The 23,926-nt window shown below is 42.1% G+C and overlaps 1 protein-coding gene across 2 annotated transcripts in view; it reads right to left on the bottom strand.

The window, feature by feature from the left end:
• Positions 1-1,120: 1,120 nt before the first annotated feature.
• Positions 1,121-23,926, bottom strand: part of LOC115197315 (leucine-rich repeat-containing protein 4C-like) — a 119,698-nt gene continuing 96,892 nt past the window's right edge. For both annotated transcript variants that reach the window (XM_029758709.1, XM_029758711.1), the window contains exon 3: positions 1,121-6,478. In XM_029758709.1, coding sequence (XP_029614569.1) covers positions 4,485-6,422 — 1,938 coding nt within the window. In that variant the 5' untranslated portion in view covers positions 6,423-6,478 and the 3' untranslated portion in view covers positions 1,121-4,484. The remainder of the gene's footprint in view (positions 6,479-23,926) is intronic.

Below are 23,926 nucleotides of genomic sequence, written 5' to 3'. Positions count from 1 at the left end.
GGTCCTATACTCAGGCTTCTGAATCCCTCATTCAATAACGCCTGCAAAATGTAATCCAGGCAGAAAATGACAAGATCCTGTCACAGGCTGGTAGGCATTTTTGTCTAATACACATGCATCTAAAGTCCTCTAAAGTTTGATGTTATTTTACACACCAGAGAACTTTGAGTCTATCAGATACTGTACATAGATTTTTATTTTGTGTTGTTGACTGTACGTTTATTTATGTGTAACTCTGTGTTGGTGTTTTTGTCGCACTGCTTTGCTTTATCTTGGGCAGGTCGCAGTTGTAAATGAGAACTTGTTCTCAACTGGCCTACCTGGTGAAATAAAGGTGAAATAACAAAAAACAAAAAAACATACATAGATAGGATTTGGGAAAAATGTGGCTACAATGGATACAAGAACACATTATTTCAGGTAAATGTCATTTTACTTGATTCTGCAAACGAAGCCAGACAGGCTTGTAAGGCAAACAGGGTGTAAGACATCCCATTTCAAATAGTTTACAGGTGCCTATTACGAACTTCAAAATATGTTTGCACTGAGGAAGCAACTGGGATTTGATTTGATTTTGAGGAGGCAACTGGGTTATAATGACTGTGGCTTGTATCAACACCTTGTTGTACACCATGTTATTGCAAAAACAAACACACAAAAGACAAATTCATCCAAGTTGCAGACATTTACAATTCAATTGAATTTCATTGTTAATGCTTCTTCTCCTCCCCTCAAGCGTCTGAATCCTCAGTTATGTAAAGTGTGCTAACAATAGACTTGCCTAGATTATCTGTAATTACAATCAGATTTTATGATTAGTTTAATCCAAATCTCATAAACCTTGGTGTGAAAAAGTCAAGCGCAGTTGGAAATCCAGACCTCTCCTCTCGGGAGGGTACTGTACGAACACATGCTTTTCACTAACTGCTGATGGTGTGGGGTTTTACGGGGATGGTGACAATGTGTTTACTGTTGTGGTTGTTAAATCAGAGTTAGTTATCATTACTAGTTAGTAAGTAGTTAGTAACAGCACAAGACATGTTATCTTACTTGTAAAAGGTCTTTGATTTGAGAAGCAAGGCATATTGTTAGCACCTTGTATCCTTTTGACCCTGTTACAGTTTCCTGTTCTTCACCAGATTGTACAACAATTAATGTAAGTAATAACCATCATCATTCACACTTTCCAGGTCTATATCAAAGTCTTTAATATGAAACTTGACAAGGACGAGTGCTAGTGGTAATTTGATAATCATTCCCACTGTAGACAATCAACCATTTACAAGAACATTAGTCATTGTTGTAACCTGCTGGCAATCTCCATAATTATATGCAGAGACCGTGATGCTGTATGCAATGAATAGAAGGAGAAAAAGCTATTATCACTCCATATACAGCTGTCATATTCACTTACTTATACCGCAACCTCAACGGATGACCTTCCTTGCACAGAAAACACTTCTGGGTGGTGTGTTGTTTTGTGGCTCTAACTACAGATAAAAAAAGGTTGTAAATAAGAACCAGACCGTACAGAAAAACAACAATAGTTTATTTGTAACCTTATTTTTGTGTATGAACTACAAACTCTGGTTTCTATATTCAATCTTCATTTTTTTTAAAAGGTCATGAAAGTATACTTACATGATAATCAATTTCTTATTCTTTTACAGCATGTTTCTCTTTTTCACTTGTTGAACAGTTTGTTGGCACATGTAAAATTAAAATTTACAAATGTTTTTTTGTTTTAGTTTATTTCAAAATGTATCTTTATATAAATCTACCACTAGAACAGCATTCCCTTTCAGAGAAAAATAAAAATGACGTGGAAAGAAAAACATCTTGCCCCATCTACCCAACCAAAACACTGAGATACAGTACATACAGAATGAGATGGATTGACTAAATTTCAATAGATTCACCATAAAAGTCTCCAAATGATGAAGGAAAGAGAAGGGAAGATGGATAAACTCTTATTTCAAACTTTTGGATCCAGACCCCACCATTATCCCCAAACACACAAAGACATGGTTTACCACTGTGCTAAACTTCATGTAAACATGTTTCACCATGAGTAGTTATTGTATTGGAAGGGATGTCACACTGAGGAACATATTTGTTTCATGTTGACTAAAACTGGGTTGTAGAAGCTCATGTGAGATGGAATTTACTTAATTATTAATGACGTCATTAAGTGCCACATGACATTAAAATAAGTTATTCATTCATCTTTGTGGATTACATCTTTCTGTGCACTTGCTGCCAAAAGTATACCGTAGAAGTGACTTTTATACTGATTGCATCATTTGTCTATTCTCTGGTCCTGCATCCCCTACTGTCTGGGTTTAAGTGGAAAAGTAACAGGGATGACACAACTTAGCATTATCATCTGCAACAACCTCTATAGCCTACTGTTTAATGCCAAACACTGGTCAAGTGCAAGGGGATGACATGCTGTTACGTCACTGTACAAATATTGTAACATAGTTGAGGTGCATTTCCATTAACGCTATCCATAGAAATATTTCCATTTGACTATGAGTAATGAGTAAAGCATCTAGCCAATGGGAACTCTGTTAGCTCATGCCTTTCCGCTCAAGGTCATGTTTTCTATGGTGAATGAATCAGCCCACTACTGTATTTGACATCATATCATTAATAGTGCTTTCTCCCAGAGAAGAACTAGATGACATCTAGATGGGAAACAATGATAAGAATTTACCCCCAACCTTCTGGAAAATGTAAAATAGTACACAATCATTTATTTTCTCAGAAACAGAATGGAACCGAATGAAAAAGGACTGTTGCATACTCTTTCTTAGATGTTTGACATTATGGAGGGTGTGGAGATCAAAAGTAAAAAGGAAGAAAAAAATATCAGTTCACTTCATCTATAAAGAGACACCTGGGGCATGTGGCTAAGCCTTGGATGTGAAGGGTACTTGTTTGGCCTCTGTATTTATGGCACCATATTTCACTGTGGGGCCCATTGAACGTTTTCCAGGGAACAGGGTGCCTGTGAAAAGCTGTCCACCCAAAGCCCCTGCAGGCACATCAATTAAAATGGAAATGGTGCCATGGTCGAGGTAGAGGGATGCAGGTGTGACCTGAACATCTGCTTGATGCCCGAAGTCACACGCCTCATACCTAAATCCTCTCTCTGCAAAAGCCCTGGCACTCTGTCCTCTGGGCTTCATCCTGCGCTTGGCAGGAGCCCGGTGTGAATCTGAGGCTGCCGTGCCCAATGTGGGAACAGACTACAGACGACAGGCAATGTGCTGGAAGAAACAGCTGTGTTCGGGGTCCTAAACCCCCACTCCCACTCACCAGTCAGCTCCTTGAAGTCAGGGGTCAGAGGTCACAGCGAGTTCATACAGGAGTCTCATCAGAATTATTGGGGGAGTTCTAGGTATCTTCTTTTGGACAAATTATTAGATATTTCAACACCTGGAGAAGTGCTTAATTTCTCAGGAACCACATTAATATGATACAGCAATCTTCTGGAAATGCGCCCATATCTGTGATGGAATGGCACACCATTATAACAGATGGTGTCAGATGGAAACAAGGGGTATGACATTCAGGGAGCTGTCATATGCCTGACTACATTTGCCAAAGTGATCTTAAAGCATCTTTGTGTGACTCACAAAGGTATGATGGATTAGAGCAAATAGAATGACGAAGGAATCACAAATAGTATAAATGCACAATGTGTAAATGAGACAAAAACACTGTGTGAAACGTGTGATTTTCTGGCGCAATAAACACAGTGAAACAACTATGAATCGCTTGTTGCTAACAGTTGGCCCTGGGTTAGTTTGGAACACACTTCCCTCGTTTAACGTCCCCAATCTATTGATGGCAGAGCCAAGTGTACATCTGTGTCTAATGCATTTGAGTGGAAGATTTAATGAAATATTGTGTTATTATCAGATTTCATCGCTGACAGTCCCAGCGTTCACCCTCAGATAACGACCAAGCTTTTAATCCATCTAAATTAACAGATGGTCACAAAAGATTTCATCAATTAATTTGTGGCAGGAGGAAATCTCTGTGGTTATCTAGAAATTCTCAAAGTATGTGGGGTAAAAAGAGACTGCCAACTTGCCATCACATACAGACTTATGGTTAGCATTAGATTCACATAGAGTTTGTAAGCATATTAGTAAACCACCCTCCCTCAACTTAAGAAAACAAAACATCTGATGAAATAAGTGCTGAAAAAATAATTGCAGAATACAGTTTTTTTCTTGATTAACCACAATATATTTTTTCTTAAATAAATAACTTCTGTTTTGTAAAGACACTTTTTGAAACATTAGACATACCCTAGTTCCTTCCCAATGTCATTGAATAAACATCAACCACTGATACCCTGGACACACAGCGAGTAAAGTCCTCCACTTCCCATTCATAGTCCTCATAACTAATATCCAATAATGTCCCTTTTAGTAATTTTATCAATTCGTCTCATTATGAAAAAAGTTTTAGATCTGGGTCTCTTGTACATTGTCTTTCGAGCTGGCCCGGATTAACAAAGGTTCGTGCGCAGAGCTGTGTATGGAGTTGATGGTGGAGACGTGGTTGTACGCAGTCTTATAGGTGTTGTAATGGTTGAGGTGCTCATGCTCGAGCGGGGGAAGAGTCAGGTGGCCCTCCATGGCCGGCCCGCCTGTCACACAGTCCTCGTCCACGTTGATGATCTCGATGGTGCGCTGGGGTGCATGGTGATTCTGCTGGTGGTGCTGCTTTCTCATCTTGTAGAAGATGATGAGCATGACAGCAGCCATGAGGGTGATGGCCACAAAGCAGCCGATGATGATCTTGGTGGTCTTCATCACCTCGTCCAGGCCGGTCATTGAGCCACCGTTCAGGTCTGTGACGGGGATGGTAAAGGTCTTCTCTGTGACCCGGGTGGAGAGGGGTGTTCGGGCCGTGGTGGTGGTGGTAGAGGTGGATGAGACGGTCTCCCAGGAGCCGGCAGAGGGGGTAGGGCCCACATTATGCCCAACTGTGGTGCGCCCCTCGTCATGCACTGGCTCTATGGTCTCCACTGTCACTGTGGTAAAGTAGCTAAGGACGTTCTCTGTGGATGACACGTTGAGCGTGGCAGATGCTGTGGTATTGCCCGCTGAGTTGCTCACCATGCAGGTGTAGGTGCCCGTGTCCTGCATGGTGACGTTGGTGAAGTTGAGCGTGCCATCGTTTAGCACGGAAATGCGGATCTTGTATGCACCATGGGTCATAATGGAGCCGTTGGGTGTAATCCAACTGACTGAGGTCAGAGAACTGGCCCTGCACTTCAGCTCTGCTGCCATGCCCTCTGTCACGTTCAGGTCAGCCGGAGGCTCTACGATAACCGGTGCATAACAATGGAAATAGTTCTGGTCCAGCTCACCGATGTAGCGCCCCTTGTGGCTTGCTGGGGAACTGCAGCGGGCGCAGCAGCTGGTGTTGGCCGGCACCATCTCTTTGAGCCACCAGCTGAGCCACAGGATGTCACAGTTGCAGTTCCAGGGGTTGTGGTGGAGGTGGACTCTCTCCAGGTGGTGCAGGGGGGTGAAGAGATCATGGGGCAGCAGAGTGAGGTTGTTGTGGGCCAGGTTGAGCTCCACAAGCGACTGCAGGTCATCAAAGGAGTTCCTCTCAATGGTCTGGATCTGGGCATGCATCATCCACAGCTTCTGCAGGTGGATCAGCCCTTTGAAGGAGCCAGGTCTGATGACCGTCAGCTGGTTCCCTGACATCTCTAGCTCGTCCAGCTTGACCAGAGGGATGAGGTTGGGAATCTCCTTGAGATTGCACATGCCCAGGTTCAGGTAGCGCAGGTTGCTGAGTCCCTCGAAAGCTCCCTCTGAGATATACGAGAGGCGTTTCAGTTCCCCTAAGTCCAGCCTCCGTAGCGAGGGCACCCTGTTGAATGCATACGAGGGAATGCTCTCGATTGGGTTGTTCCTCAGCCACAGCTCCTTGAGCTTGGAGAGGTACTCAAAGGCCCCGTTGGGGATGGTGGTGAGGCGGTTGTCGAATAGCTCCAGGGTGTTGAGACTAGCCAGGCCGTTGAAAGCCCCAATCTCAATGTTGCGGATGTGGTTCTTGCTGAGCTGGAGGATCTCCAGGTGCCGCAGGTGCTTGAAGCTGTCCACCTTGATCACCTGGATGAGGTTCTCCTGAAGGTTCAGATATCGTGTGTTGGTGGAGATGCCGTCTGGGACATCACGTAGTCCCCGCCGGGTGCAGATCACCTTGCTGAACTGGTTGCTGCAGGAGCAGACGGATGGGCAGGTCTGCGCACGCACCAGGCCCGCCACCGCCAAGAGCTGGAGGGCCAGGAGCAGCACGAACAAAGGGTCGGACAGGACCCGGTTCCACCTAGGACCTCTCATCGTCTGCTGCTGCCAAGAAGAGGTCATTTTGTTCAACATTCATAATTCATTGGCTGGATCATCCACTCTTTGGGAAGAGGCGGGGTTGGGGAAGGCTGAAATGAGAGAACAAGAGAGAAAGGGGAGGGGTAGGTTAAAAGGGAGGAATGTAAATGCAACACCATCATGTATTGCAATATGATGAGACTATAATGTGTTTACAAGATATAATTATATCATGTGTACATGAGCTCTGAGTGATGACACATGCTCTGAAGCCTTTTAATGCAGTTCTTGTGCAATGAAACATTGAAAGGATAAACCGTGCATAATTAGGGCTGTGGCGGTCATTACATTTAGTCAGCCGGTGATTGTCAAGCAAATAACTGCCGGTCTCACGGTAATTCACCGTTAATTAACATAAACACATTTAGCTTCTCCTGGCTTCCACACATAGCCTGATGCAGACCTTTGGAACATCTACATTTTAAAAAGTCTAATAAATCCATGTAATATAGCCTACACCATCACAATAAATACATTATTTATTTTAGACAGGTCTAACGAAACATGATATGTAGTCTATTTTAGAAGAACAGAATAGCATACTTTGAGTTGCCCTTGTGTTACTGTAGGCCATGATCTGGCTATGCCAATGGCTATGGGCTACACTAATTCATTTAGCTGACAAGATATTCTCAGAGATCCATGGCATTATTTTTTATTATTTTATAGTATGAAGAATACAACTGAACATAGCTGAATAAAATAGAAAGGATATGTTCCCCAAATGATTTGAGGGAGTGCACACAAGTGGCTATTCCGTGTTGAGCAGTTAACAAATAAACAGGTACTCCTATATGCTTAAAACTTCTTAGGGATAGCCCCCTTTTTTTCAATTTTCGCCTAAATGACATACCCAAATCTAACTGCCTGTAGCTCAGGCCCTGAAGCAAGGATATGCATATTCTTGGTACCATTTGAAAGGAAACACTTTGAAGTTTGTGGAAATGTGAATTGAATGTAGGAGAATGTAACACAATAGATCTGGTAGAAGAAAATATAAAGAAAAAACCAACCTGTGTTTTTTTACCACCATCTTTGAAATGTAAGAGAAAGGTCACTGTTATAGCCATCACTCTGGTTGTAATTCCGATAGTGTCCACCAGATGGCAGCAGTGTATGTGCAAAGTTTCAGAACTTTATTTATATATATATATATATGTATGTCTTTAATATATGTGTTAAATTTGTTGTGATTTAGAATTGACCATTATCATGCACCTGACTCGAAACAGGGGCAGCGGAAAAAAATACATGTCATCTATGCACTTAAATAGCATATGGGGGACACTTTTCCCGTGGTTCTTTTTCATGCCAGCCAGGTAGGCTATACTCCTGTTGCAAAGAGAAGCAATGTGCTTAATATTAGGAAAGTTGAGAAATAAATATAGTAGGCCTAGTGTGTAGAAAGCTGATGGGATCTTCCTCTTTTTAACAGAGGCCATCACTCTGTTGTCTCACGCAATTCCATAGCTTACAGAAATGTTGCGCAACATGAGCTCATGCTGTCATGAAGTGTTTGATTAGATTTTCGCATTTTCATTGATGTCAGAGTGATTCCCTGTAGCTCAGTTGGTAGAGCATGGTGTTTGCAACACCAGGGTTGTGGGTTCGATTCCCACGGGGGGCCAGCACAGAAAAAAAATGTATGAAATTGTATGAAATGTATGCATTCACTACTGTAAGTTGCTCTGGATAAGAGTGTCTGCTAAATGACTAAAATGTAAATGTAAATGATTAGAGGGCCAGTAGAGTGCTGAGTACCAGTCAGTTATCAAGTTTGGTAGGCAACTAATGGCCATCAGCAGCATCAGAGCCTGGAGAAGCCTAATTACTGTGACTAAACGTTCACGTGGAATTTGACTGCACACACACAGAGACACAAACACAGACATGCACCACACAGAGCCCAAAATATAAGCAATCCCCTGTCATTTACAGGTGCGCACAGGGTATGGCCACATCAACCATTTCAGATAGGATCTGACAAGACCGTAAGGTGCCAAAACCCCAAACATAAAACAGAGAGGGAAATGAGAGGGAAACTCACTCACTCACTCACACTGTGTACCACAATATGAACCGGTGATGACCTTGGCTGTGTGTTTATATCTATTTCTGTTTCTGAGAGTGTTCCCCTTGCAGTCTCAATCTCAGTCACATAAAACAAAATCACAATAATTCCTCCAACATCTATGTTGTATCTCTCCAGTGGAGAGGAGGTGTGGTAGCAGGCACAGCCATGTCTGAAGCTGTGATGTGATTTATATTTCAGACTGTGGGGACATAAATAACAGGAAAGTTGCCACCCACCAGTCCTTCAATCAAGCAGACATTTTAGGAAAGTTCTGATTACACTTCGCAGTGATGCTCAGAGGCTTCTGTGACTGGACTGTGAAAAGGCAGAGCCACAAAGATAGCAGGGAATGATGATCTGTCTTATGTCATGTTGTTAGGGGATGTGTATGCTGTACTATGCTTGCCTCCCCTCTGTGCTGGCATGTGTGTTTGTGTGTTCGTTTGTGTGTGTGTGTGTGTGTGTGTGAGAGAGAGAGTGGTGTGTGTGTGTGTGTGTGTGTTTGTGTGTGTGTGTGTGTGTGTGTGTGTGTGTGTGTGTGTGTGTGTGTGTGTGTGTTTGCTTGCTTGCTTGCGGGCATGTGTGCATGCATGCCTTAGTATGTAAGAATAAATTATGCGTCTGTACTTTCATGTGTTTGTGCTCTTAAGTTTCTATTTGTTCTTTTGCAGCAGGTTCAGAGATGAGTATATATTTTTGATACTTGTGCTCATATAGCTTTGAGTCTGTCTGACTGTCACTATGGATCAGTGGAATCACCATGATGCAGTAATGTATTTTAATTTGACTTCAGTGTTGCAACCTACAGTATGTATGAGGGAGCCACACTAGTGCTCTTGAAGAAGTTCTTAGCTACAGTACATTCTCCACTGTGTGAGACCAGCCATAGGGCCAGCTCTGGAACAAAATACGTCCCATTTTCACTGGAGGATGGGCAGGCTATTACTGTAACTACCGATTAATTTCATGATTACCAAGGCCATTAATTATTTAATTACCTTTACCCCAATTCTGATCAGCCCATAGCCTGAGGGTGGACATGGTGTTTCTGTTCAGGAGATCAGGGAAATGTGACAGGGATCACACACAAGGCTGAAAATCACATTCTATTACACATCCTCTAATTTGTTGGGCATTAAGGCAGAAAGCAATTGACAAGTGTTAGAAATTTAGAGCACAATGTTACTTTATTTTGGCTTGCCTGATCTCTTTCTCATAACTCATTGGTTACCATGCCTTGTGGATTGACAATGTATTGGAAGTGACTATTTCAGGGGATATATTCAGTGCAGTACATTAAGCTGATTGAACTTTTACCCATAAGATACAGTAAGACTCACTTCCTACATAAAGCAGAAGTTAAATTAGTAGCTACTTTTATAGCACCCCATCGACAGCTGTATCCCTTATCCCCTTATGCAATGTCATTCTCTACTTATTTCCTCATCCCCTAATTCTCCACCAATAGAGCCTTGAAATAAATTAAACAATGAAATCAGAGGTATGCAATCCAATTCATGACGAGAGAGAAAAGAAGATGAAGTTGATTTACGAAGCAATCCGTCTCCTCACTGACAATGAGAGCAGCGAAATTGGATTTAGAGCTGGGAGGGAATTAGATGGAAAAAAGATAAACAAAATGAGATTAAGAAATGAATAGGTTTTTAAACTTTTGTCCCCATAAGAGACGATGAACTGGCAGTAGGCTTCTTGGAAGCCTGAGAGCAGGGGAAACGGCTAAAGCATGACCCAGATCGGCAGAAAGCATAAAAAATTAGATAAGCAAGATTTGTGAATTCATTTTCTATGTAGCTGACAATGGGGAGAACTGTTTAAGGAGAAGGAGAGCTGTCTAAAACGTGCCATCTCTGTCATGAAATGAAAAGGCCTCCACAATGACAACAATCAGGCAATTCCAGGTGATTCGAGTTACGCACAGGGTAGATGTTGTGCCTCACCAAAGATGTAGGATCAGATTCAGACTGAAAACCCAACCTTGATCATTAGAAGTATAACACCATCTGACCCTGGACAAGCAGTCTGAGACAAGTACTACCGACTCCTAGAGCTGGACTGCAGAGGCCAATTACCCTGATCAGCACAGTAGCTCTCTGCCCTCAGAGCATGGCCCAGCATCATGGCGTAGCTTTATGCAATCACGCTCCCTGATAGTCCTCTCGCCACACTGCTAGGTACAGTGGGTGTAATGACTACAGCCCATGTGCCATCAGGCAGCAGGAGAAGAGCATCACTAGTTCTGCTGCCCAGTCTCTTATTTTGAGGATTTATATGCCCTTTGATACGAAAAAGCCAATGTAGCCAGAGGCATATGTTTCAACTAAATTCCAAGCCATCAGACAGCAGGGGAAGAGTAAGCAATGCAGACCCAGTTCAGAGCAATGACTGGACAACACTTTGAGGTTAAGGATCGCAAACTGTACACAACATCAAACATGAATACAAATATCAGGGTAAAAAAGGTAAACCTTTACAGTATATAAGGTGTAACCACTGCAATATAAATTTGACTTAAATTCACCACATACTGTAGGTAGGTATACCAAACATTACCTTCCTAATATTGAGTTGGACGCCAAATCCTTCTTTAACCTGTCTCCTCCCCTTCCTCTATGCTGATTGAAGTGTATTTAACAAGTGACATCAATAAGGGATCATACACTACATGACCAAAAGTATGTGGACACCTGCTCGTTGAACATCTCATTTCAAAATCATAGGCCTTAATATGGAGTTGGTCCCCCCTTTGCTGATATAACAGCCTCCACTCTTCTGGGAAGGCTTTCGAATAGATATTGGAACATTGCTGCGGGGACATGCTTCCATTCTGTGCTGGCCAGTCAAGTTCTTCCACACCGATCTTGACTAACCATTTCTGTATGGACCTCGCTTTGTGCATGGGGGCATTGTCATGCTGAAACAGGAAAGGGCCTTCCCAAACTGTTGCCACAAACTTGGAAGCAGAGAATCATCTATAATGTCATTGTATGCTGTAACATTAAGATTTCCCTTCACTAAAACTAAGGGACCTAGCCTGAACCATGAAAAACTGCCCCAGACTATTATTCCTCTTCCACCAAACTTTACAGTTGGCACTCTGCATTCGGGCAGGTAGTGTTCTCCTGGCATCCACCAAATCCAGTTTTGTCTGGATTTGGCATCCACTGCTCCAGTGTCCTATGTCAGCAAAATTTGCGCATGGTGATCTTAGGCTTGTGTGCGGCTGCTCGGCCATGGAAACCCGTTTCATGAAACTCCCGACCAACAGTTATTGTGCTGACGTTGCTTCCAGAGGCATTTTGGAACTCGATAGTCAGTGTTGCAACCAATAACAGACTATTTCTACCTGCTTCAGCACTCGGCGGTCCGGTTCTGTGAGCTTGTGTGGCCTGACACTTCGCGATTGAGCCATTGTTGCACTTCACAATAACAGCACTTACAGTTGACCGGGCAGCTCTAGCAGGGTAGAAATTTTAAGAACTGATCTGTTGGAAAGGTGGCAACCCATGACGGTGCAACGTTTAAAGTACCTGAACTCTTCAGTAAGGCCATTCTACTGACAATGTTTGTCTATGGAGATGGTTGTGTGTTCGATTTTATAAACCTGTCAGCAACGGGTGCGGCTGAAATAGCAGAATCCACTATTTTGAAGGAGTGTACACATATTTTTCTATATACAGTTGAAGTCGAAAGTTTACATACACCTTAGCCAAATACATTTAAACTCAGTTTTTCACAATTCCTTACATTTAATCCTAGTAAAAAAGTCCCTGTCTTAGGCCAGTTAGGATCACCACTTTATTTTAAGAATGTGAAATGTCAGAATAATTGAGAGATTGATTTTTTTCTGCTTTTATTTCTGTCATCATATTCCCAGTGGGTCAGAAGTTTGCCTAAAAATTGTTTAACTTGGGTCAAATGTTTCAGGTAGCCTTCCACAAGCTTCCCACAATAAGTTGGGTGAATTTTGGCCCATTCCTCCTGACAGAGCTGGTGTAACTGAGTCAGGTTTGTAGGCCTTCTTGCTCGCACACACTTTTTCAGTTCTGCCCACAAATCTTCTATGGGATTGAGGTCAGGGCTTTGTGATGCCCACTCCAATACCTTGAGTTTGTTGTCCTTAAGCCATTTAGCCACAACTTTGGAAGTATGCTTGGTGTCATTGTCCATTTGGAAGACCCATTTGCGACCAAGCTTTACTTCCTGACTGATGTCTTGAGATGTTGCTTCAATATATCCACGTAATTTCCCTTCCTCATGATGCCATCTATTTTGTGAAGTGCACCAGTCCCTCTTGCAGCAAAGCACGCCCACAACATGATGCTGCCACCCCTGTGCTTCACGGTTGGAATGGTGTTCTTCGGCTTGCAAGACTCCCCCCTTTTCCTCCAAACATAATGATGGTCATCATGGCCAAACAGTTCTATTTTTGTTTCATCAGACCAGAGGACATTTCCCCAAAAAGTACAATCTTTGTCCCCATGTGCAGTTGCAAACCGTAGTCTGGCTTCTTTATGGCGGTTTTGGAGCAGTGGCTTCTTCCTTGCTGAGTGGCCTTTCAGGTTATGTCAATAAAGGACTCATTTTTCTGTGGATATAGATACTTTGGTACCTGTTTCCTCCAGCATCTTCACAAGGTCCTTTGCTGTTGTTCTGGGATTGATTTACACTTTTTGCACCAAAGTACGTTCATCTCTAGGAAAATGACTTGTGTCATACACAAAGTAGATGTCCTAACCGACATAACAAAACTACAGTTTGCTAACAAGAAATTTGTGGAGTGGTTGAAAAACAGGTTTTAATGACTACAATCTATGTATGTAAACTTCCGACTTCAACTGTATAATGTAGCTTTCAACTCTATTCACTTGGTCAGTCTTTGTCATGGAAAGAACAGTTGTTCTTAATGTTTAAGTCAGTAGAGTGCTGGGTTCATTCAACACTGCATTTAAAATAGCAATGTAACTCAAATAGACTGGTCTAGATGTTGCAGAATTCAAAGCACAGGTCACTTCTAGCTGTGTCCACACAACACTCTACTAAAAATAGAAACTGGACAACTCCCCATCAGCCTGTATAAGTATCCAAATTCCATTTCACAGAGTGAATTCTTGAAAGTTGGTACTGTTGACTAACCCCATTCTGTACAAATTTGGGCAAACGCAATATTCAAACGAGGCTGCAATGAAAACTAATGGGACTGTAGCGACTGTGTTGGCATCAAAATCTTGGGTGGGAACTATATTTCTATTCAAGCGTTAATTGACATGGTAAGGGATCGATAGTATTGGAGAAAAGTTGAAAAAACTGATCCTTCTGTCGCTGTACATTAAATTGTGACGTGTCATGACATAATGTACAGCACGCATAATGCAACTCATTCTGTGTCGTACAGCCTCAGGCAGCATGAAGGTCTTGTCATTGATATCGCTGGAAAGGGGAGAAATTGTGCTTTACAATGGTTTTCATATTACAGATGACCTGGAATTATTACGTTTTTGGGTGCTAAAATAAGGTAACTTGTATGTTACAGCGCAATGTACAAAAGTGCGTTAGCTAACTATGCTAGCAATGCAAATGGATTTCTGATTAGAATATTATTACTACACAGATCGTACACGTTTGCTAGCTAACGAGCAGTACGCCTTAACTTGCAATAAATATGACTTTCTGACAAAATTAGAAGCGTATATCTGAAAATGCAGCTAGACATGAATGAACGCTTCACAACAGACTGGAACCGTTGAACTCTGTTTTGTTTGTAGCTACATCTTGTTTGGCCAGCGTTGTGTCAAGTCACTCTTGTTCACGCTGACCGTGGCGTGTGCAGAAAGTAGCACATCACTTTTTCCAACTGATCTGTCGATAGCGCCTGGTAAATTCAGGGCATCAATGTTGTTGAGAAATGTTAAAAAAAATGTGTAGTTCTCAATGGCTAACGTTATATCTTTCAAAAACAGTGAGGTAGAAATGACTGTCAACACATACTGAACAGCTCACATTATAGACAGAAGCATGCTACATGGCAGACCAATCCAAACTCATCTCTCGGCATGTCCAGCCCAAACATTATCTAAGCCAATTATGGCTAGTGGGAAGGTTCCTTTCTTTTTCCGTGGCTCATAATGTAACAATTGTGTTCGTATTCATGGATGAAATACAAGTTTGTTATTAAGGCACATGAACAGTCACATGTTCCAGAAGGCATTTCTGTCAAAAAACGCATTTAGAAAAAAAAAAAAAAATACGTTTGAATGCCGCTCATGTGAAGTCGTGAAGATCGACATAAGCCTAATATCCTGAAACGAGTCACATATGTGATACTACAAAATCAGCTTGCATCTTAAACAGGCTCATCTGAAAATAGATCAAAGGCTTGTCCTCTCACGAGTGCAGCCTTCCTTGTGCAGGTCTCGGCTAATTTCCTCAAAGATCTGTATTTACATCCTATGTCTGAACTCTAGGCTAATCTTATGAACTGTCTTTTAGACCTCACACTACCTTCACAGTGCATTCGAAAAGTATTAAGACCCCTTAACTTTTTTTCACATTTTGCTACGTTAATACCTTTTTAAAAATTGACTAAATAATTGTTTTCCTCATCATTCTACACACAATACCCTATAATGACAAAGTGAAAACACGTTTTTATACATTAATGCAATTTATTAAAAACAGAAATACCTTATTTACATAAGTATTCAGACCCTTAGCTATGAGACTCGAAATTGAGCTCAGATGCATCCTGTTTCCATTGATCATCTTTGAGATGTTTCTACAACTTGATTGTAGTCCACTTGTGGTATATAAGCTCAGCAAAAAAAGAAACCGCCCTTTTTCTGGACCCTGTCTTTCAAAGATGAACACGCACATGTGGAACGGTCGTTAAGACACTAACAGCTTACAGATGGTAGACAATTAAGGTCACAGTTATAAAAACATATGACACAAAAGAGGCCTTTCTACTGACTCTTAAAAACACCAAAAGAAAGAAGCCCAGGGTCCCTATAGGGCGGCGCTAAAGTTATCTTCAGACGTAAACAGCGAATGTCACGGCTTTTGAGAGTCATGATGGTTTGCAGTGATGATGCAAAAAATGTATGCAGTCAGTTGTACAATTGATTTGGTATCCCCCTTACCCTGTCTTTGTCCCTTCCTTTTTTTTAAACTGCGAGATAAGCGCTACACCTGGTGGAGAGAGACTGTATGACACAGAATGAGTTGCATTATGCGTGCTGTACATTACGTCATGACACGTTACAATTTAATATACAGCGACAGAGGGCTCAGTTTTTTCAACTTTTCTCCAATACTATCGGGCCATTACCATGTCAATCAATGCTTGAATAGAAACATAGTTCACACCCAAGATTTTGATGCCAACACAGTCACTACAGTACCATTAGTTTTCATTGCAGCTTCGTTTGAATGCCGTGGATGCACACATTTGTAGGGAATGGGGTTAGTCAACAGAAATAACCTAATGTTAGCTAGCTAACATTGAACCTAGTTTGTTAGCTTTAGCTACCTGCAGATTCATACTACAGATATGACAATGTTTGTATTGGTAGTAGTATGAATTGGGATTATGCTGGTTCATTCTTTAGCTAGCTAGCTAGCTCCATGTCTAAATAAAAGACTCCACATCAGATGGATTATTACATAACCCATCAAATTAGCCATGTGTGTCTGGGGGTGATTATGGCCATCTATTGTATTTCATGTGTATATGTCTAGACAATAGTGACCCATCCACTTAGCTAGATGTGGCTGGGGGGTGGTTATAGCATTTCCTTCACATGACCCATACATTTAGAGAAGTGTGTCAGGTAAGCGTCATCTAATAATGATAAAATATTTATACAATATTTTTATCTTGTCACGTCCTGACCAGTAAAAGGGGTCATTTGTCTTTGTAGTTGGTCAGGGCGTGGCAGGGGGTGTTGTTTTTGTCTGTTTTGGGGTTTGTTTGTTTCCAGGGGATATGTTCTAGTTTTGATTTTCTATGTTTGTTTAACTTTGTGTGGCCAAGTATGGTTTCCAATCAGAGGCAGGTGTTGTTAGTTGTCTCTGATTGGAAGTCATACTTAGGCAGCCTGTTTTTTCCTGTGGGTTGTGGGTGGTTGTTTCCTGTATAGTCTGAGAACCTTACGGAACTGTTGATTGTCGGTTTGTTATTTTGTCTAAGTGTTCACGTTATTACGATAATAAAAGAAGATGAGCACTGTACCCGCTGCGCTTTGGTCCCCTTTCATCGACGGTTGTGACAGAACCACCCACCAAAAGAGGACCAAGCAGCGGGGTAAGGAGCAGGAGAGGAGGTATCTCGAGTCGTGGACGTGGGAGGAGATCCTCGATGGAAAGGGTCCATGGAGCCAGGCTGGGGAGTACCAGCGCCCGAAGGAGGAGCTGGAGGAAGCGAAGAGGGAACGACGGAATTACGAGGCGTTGTATCCTCCTATTCAGGAGGTGAAGAGGGAGCCCCAAAACATTTTTTGGGGGGGGGGGGGGGGGCATAAGGGGAGTTTTGCTAGGTCAGGGGGGAACCGGGCATTTCGGAGGGAGCCATGGAGGAAACCAGAGCCGGTCGGGGAGTCAAGAGCGAATGACGCACAGAGGGAGGAGCTAGGCAGTATGGAGGAAGGCCCACTATGTCGCCCATACGTACTCACAGCCCGGTGCGGTCGATACAGGCTCCTCAACGTTGTCGTGCGACAGTTAGCCGGCAGCCAGGAAAAAGTGTGCCGGCTCAACGTATCTGGCCTCCAGTGCGGCTCCTCGGCCCAGGATATCCTACGCCTGCTCCAGGCACGATACCCTGCATTCCCCAGCACAGCCCAGTTCGTCCTGTGCCAGCGCTTCGCCCTTGCCGGGCTAGAGTGAGCATTGAGCCAGGACGGGTTATGCTAGCTGTAAGTGGCAGAACTCCAGTGAGAATCCTGGGCCCAGGATATTCTACGCCTGTTCCATGTACGGCGCCCCGCATTCCCCAGCACAGCCCAGTTCGTCCTATGCCAGCGCTCCGCCCTTTCCGGGCTATGGTCAGCATCGGGCCAGGACGGGTTGTGCCAGCCCTGAGCGCCAGACCTCCAGTGTGCCTCCAAGGCCCAGTACGTCCTGTGCAATCAGAAAATGAAAGGCTCCGTAGTGAGTGATGTGATGTTCTTTTTTAAGGTTAAAATATAAATATTATCTGCAATAATCTCAACCAATTTCAATGTTTCATTTGATATACTCTTTACCTATGGAAAGGCATAACTGGTAACTGCATAATGTCCATAGTATGCAAACTGTAGATGTAACCTAACTCTGTTTGACTGGAAGCATTAGTCACACAGTGTCTGAAAACACTGTAATTTCTATTACAGCCCACAGGACATGGCACAAATACTCAAAGAATACTGGTATGATCCTGCCTCACACCCTCTCCCCCTCTCTCTCTCTCTCTCTCTCTCGCTCTCTCTCTCGCTCTTTTGGACATGATAGGAGGACCTGTCAACGCAGCACCTGGAGGCAACCAACTGGAAATAGACTTTGGCAGCAGCAAAAACAAAAGGCCCATCTTTTGCATGATACACCAAATCAATATCCCTTCAGTGGAGGGGCTCATACTTCACAAACACAAAGGACACCTTGCTCAGTGAGCTCAGCCCACCCCGGCCTGTCAGATACCTTCCTCAATGAACCTGAGAAACAGGGAAACACATACACACATACAAACATACATACACACACACTAAAGTATGCCTGCACAAAGGCACATGCGTGTGTACATAAACACAAGCACAGTAACTCACACACCCCCCCCCCCCCCCAGCCCCCGCAACAGCAGCACACAAAGAGACAAGGGTGTCTGCTTCTACCCTGGGCAAGGACACAACTTAGAAAGGACTTAAATAAAATTGCGGCCCACAAACGTTCCCTTTCCCCCTTCACTGCAGCCACATTCATGGCTGCCATAGAGCAGGGATAAAAGGGAGAGAAGAAACCAGCGGAAAAATGCTGCTGAGGCTTTTTCCACTTGGTCATCGCTTCAGCGCGCAATCATGATGAGGTTTTTTTGTCATGACTGCCAGCCACATGATTGGGCTTTGACAGAGCTTGGCATGTGATATGGATAGCATGGATGGTATGAGAGGATAGGAGAAGGAGGATGTTAGGAACCCAGAAGATGTTCTGTGAGGGAGGAGGAGGCGGGCTGGCTGGGACGGCCTGTGGATGGTGGAAGGAAATGACACGATGGCACTGTGAGGTGCCTACAGAGAGACACACATTAATGAGATGCAAAACTGAATCAGGTCAGCTCCTGGCAGAGCCTGACGTTTTACACAGTACTCCAATAAGAGGAGGAGAAAACAGGAGACCAAAAATACCAAATCAATCACACTCGCAATGCAGTATTTAAGTAGGAGCTCCTTTTCCCATATTTTTTTCTCTCTTTTTCCCATATTTCAAGTCCTATTGCTAACACCTTGTAACATTATGTTAACATTGCTGTGGTTGATTTGATTGTATTCGAGCTGTCAGGGGGTGTTTTCTGGGTGGGATAACCGTTGAGAAGGATTGTTGCTAGAAGTGTGGTAGCTGCTGTATATCAAAGTTACCGGAATCTTTAGTCATTTTGGTAATCAACAGTATCTACTTGTATCTTGGTAATCAACAGTATCTACTTGTATTTGTGAGAGGTATTAACATGTTGAATGCACCAAGCTGTCTGTTTAAACTACTGGCACACAACTCGGACACCCATGCATACCCCACAAGACATGCCACCAGAGTCTCTTCACAGTCCCCAAGTCCAGAACAGACTATGGGATGCACACAGTATTACATAGAGCCATGATTACATGGAACTCTATTCCACATCAAGTAATTAATGACAGCAGTAGGATTAGATATTTTTTTTTTAAACAGATAAATATACAACTTATGAAAAGCAGGGACTGTGAAGCAACACAAACATAGACATATACATACAAACACACGATAACATACGCACATGTACACATGGATTTTCTGTTATAGATATGTGGTAGCAGAGTAGAGGCCTGAGGGCACACACCTAATGTGTTGTGTAATCTGTTATGAATGTATTGTAATGTTTTTAAAATGTATAACTGCCTTAATTTTGCTGGACCCCAGAAAGAGTAGCTGCCAGCAGCTAATGGGGATCCATAATAAATACAAATACAAACAGAACATATATGGCAATCTATTGTGACTTTGGGAATTTATACTTTGATAACTTTTAAAAACATTAATATATAGTAATAATGTATTACATCTGTGACCATATTGTCCATGAGTTTCTAGTAGATCGACCATATGGTTCAAGAGCAAATTGCCTATCTAATGAAAAATGCATCTAATCAACATTTGCCTTATTTTCTTATTAATAGGGTACGTGGGACGAAATTGTCCCACACTACTCAACAGCCAGTGACAAATCAGAGCGCCAACTTTAAAACCACAAAATGTCATAATTCAAAGTTCTCAAACATAGGACTATATTACACCATTTGAAAGATAAGACTCTCGTTAATCTAACCACATTGTCCGATTTCAAAAAGGCTTTTCAGCGAAAGCAAAACATTAGATTCTGTCAGGAGAGTACCCTGCCAAAAATAATCACACAGCCATTTTCAAAGCAAGCATATATGTCACAAAAAACAAAACCACAGCTAAATGCAGCACTAACCTTTGATGATCTTCATCAGATGACACTCCTAGGACATTATGTTATACAATACATGCATGTTTTGTTCAATCAAGTTCATATTTATATCAAAAAACTGCTTTTTACATTAGCATGTGATGTTCAGAACTAGCATACCCACCGCAAACTTCCGGTGAATTTACTAAATTACTCACGATTAACGTTCACAAAATACATAACAATTATTTTAAGAATTATAGATACAGACCTCCTTTATGCAATCGCGGTGTCAGATTTTAAAATAGCTTTTCGGCGAAAGCACATTTTGCAATATTCTGAGTAGATAGCCCGGCCATCACGCCTAGCTAATTAGACACCCACCAAGTTTGGCACTCACCAAACTCAGATTTACTATAAGAAAAAAGGGATTACCTTTGCTGTTCTTCGTCAGAATGCACTCCTAGGACTTCTACTTCAACAACAAATGTTGTTTTGGTTCCAAATAATCCATAGTTATATTGAAATAGCTCCGTTTTGTTCGTGCGTTCAGGTCAGTATCCGAAGGGTGACGCGCGAGCGCATTTCGTGACAAAAAAATTCAAAATATTCCATTACCGTACTTCGAAGCATGTCAAACGCTGTTTAAAATACATTTTTATGCTATTTTTCTCGTAAAATACCGATAATATTCTAACCGGGCGACGTTGTATTCATTCAAAGACTGAAAGAAAAACATGGAGTCGTCTCGTGGACACGCATCTCCAGTGTCACTGTTCCCTGCCTGACCACTCACAAAAACTCCTGCTGTTTTTCGCCCAGAGACCGCAGAGATGTCATTCCACTATCTGGCGCCTTCTGAAAGCCAATGGAAGCCTTAGAAAATGTCACGTTACAGCAGAGATGTAACCAGTTTAAATCGGGTACGTTTTTTTATCCGGCCGTGCAAATACTGCCCCCTAGCCCCAACAGGTTAACTCTGCAACTCATTCAACTATTGACTTTTCTCACAACTGCCACCAGTTTGACGCCAAAACACTGAAATCAAGTACATATTGACATATTCTAGTCAAACAAATTAAAAGTGTGTAAAAAAATATAAAGGATATTTTATTCTGAAACAATCATATTAAACACCAATGGTATTCATTAAGTTGATGGTTTATATTTAGGACAATGTTTCACAGCATTGTCATTCTATATATTTTTTGTCATCTTATTCAATTATTTCATATACAGTTGAAGTCGTAAGTTTACATACGCTTAGGTTGGAGTCATTAAAACTTGTTCAACCACTCCAAATTTCCTGTGAACAAACTATAGTTTTGGCAAGTCGGTTAGGACATAGACTTTGCGCATGAATCAAGTAATTTTTCCAACAATTGTTTACAGACAGATTATTTCCCTTTAAGAGTGTGCTCCTAATCTCAGCTCGTTACCTCTATAAAAGACACCTGGGAGCCAGAAATCTTTCTGATTGAGAGGGGGTCAAATACTTATTTCCCTCATTAAAATGCAAATCAATTTATAACATTTTTGACATGTGTTTTTCTGGATTTTTGTTGTTGTTATTCTGTCTCTCACTGTTCAAATAAACCTACCATTAAAATTATAGACTGATCATTTCTTTGTCAGTGGCAAACGTTCAAAATCAGCAGGGGATCAAATACCTTTTTCCCTCACTGTACTACTCTAACTATGCATCTCACATAACCATGAGCACAAACTGAACATGAGAAAAACAAAAACTGTGACCAATGCAACGGATAGGATTACCATAGATGTTATCGCTGGTATGGTTGTATTTAATAAGCAAAGGGTTTACTGCTGTTAATCTTAAGCATGGGTATGGAGAGAGAGGTGGGAACAGAGGGCACAATTTCCCTTTGGGGCAAAGTCTACAGATTAAAAAACAGCGAGTGTTGTTGCTGTTGAGTACACCCAGAGCACTTGTTTTCTGCATGACTACAGCAAGCATAGCACCGGTACTGAAATTGTGCTATTTGTTTAAGCACAGTGAATCATTTGGAGAAACCCTACAGTGTTACAGCATGGGATGCCCAGGGACATGGGATTCCCATAGCAGCATGCTACAACTAAACAGACCCCACCCATTGATACCCCAGCTGCCTCCCCTCCCAGCCCCCAACACATACTCACACAACACACACACACACACTTCATCAGGGGACCGCACAAAGTTACTACTTCAAGTCTCGTTGGTGATCATTCTTTGGTTGGCATCATTTTACTTCCTGTCCTTGGTTGCCATGCAAACAATCACAAAAGGAAATACCGCTGCTAGGCATACTAGATTGTTGTATAATACTCTTCACTGTCCTTCCTCCCACTGAATCCCAAGACACGTCTATGAGAGATTTTTTTCTCTATCTAATACCTCTCTATCCTTGAGTCATCTTTACCATTACAATAGCTTCATACGTAGGTAGGTAGCCCAGCGGGTTAAGAACGTTGGCCCAGTAACCGAAAGGTCGCTGGTTTGAAACCCCGAGCTGGCAGGGTGGAAAAGATCTGCAGTTTTGCCCTTGAGCAAGGCAGTTAACCCCCCACAACAACTGCTCCCGGGCGCCATTGACATGGATGCCGATTAAGGCAGCCCCCAACACCTCTCTGATTCAGAGGGGATGGGTTAAATGCAGAAGACACATTTCAGATGAATGCATTCAGTTGTGCAACTGGCTATGTTCTGTGTACATTGAAACTGCACAAGAGAATGGACACAGTAACATTGTAGAGATTATTTGAACATATCAGGGCTCATTCTGTAAGAAACATGCATTAGTCCAAATTGTGTTTGTATCTATGGTGGGAAGGGGCCACACCTGGGCACTTCCAGTCTCCTAAATCAAGTGTCAACTACGTCTATCTGGGAAATGCTGCTGTGCAAATCAAACACACTTCTGAAAGCGCAATTGATTGAATAGCAGCCATTGTGTCAGGATTGACCTTTTGATTACACTGGTCAACATATAATCCTGCTGATGCTACGACATGACAATACTGTCCACAATGAGTGAGAGACTGAAGGGTTTGGTTGATGGATCCAAATCACATTTCAAAATGCAATCTTCTTTTTAGTCTTTACAATAAAATCACTTTTTTTCTGCATTATCTGTACAAGCTTCTGTAGAGACTAACAGTCTATCACAACGCAAGCTTTTCTGGCACAACATTACAGTTTTAATTTGCAAAGCCATTTTAGTACAGTTTATTATTAAAGTATTATTTTGAAAGAAATCTGACCCTTTAAGTGACAGGCTAAGCTTTAAGTCACATAACTCCTTTGGTAACCATTTTAACCTATTTGTTTTTTTAAGTTGTTGGTGAAATAGACTGTATAGAAAACATTAAGAACACCTGTTCTTTCCATGACATAGACAGACCAGGTGAATCCAGGTGAAAGCTATGATCCCTTATTGATGTCACTTGTTAACCTCTTGGCGTTCCCCTAGGATAGGGGGCGCTACAGCGATTTTTGAAAAAAATTCATGCCCATTTTAAACGGCCTCCTAATCAAACTCAGAAGCTAGAATATGCATATAATTAATACTTGTGGATAGAAAACACCCTAAAGTTTCTAAAACTGTTTGAATGGTGTCTGTGAGTATAACAGAACTCATATGGCAGTCAAAACCCCGAGACAGATCGAAACAGGAAGTGGAATTCTGAATTGCGAACTCAACTTCATCACGTTGCCTATTAATCACACCGTGAGCTATGATGTCCCCAGTC

The sequence above is a fragment of the Salmo trutta genome, chromosome 7 (genome assembly GCF_901001165.1).
Source record: "Salmo trutta chromosome 7, fSalTru1.1, whole genome shotgun sequence".
NCBI lineage: Eukaryota > Metazoa > Chordata > Actinopteri > Salmoniformes > Salmonidae > Salmo > Salmo trutta.
The sequence above is the reverse complement of the archived record's forward strand: the minus strand, read 5'-3'. Positions and strand labels throughout refer to the sequence as shown.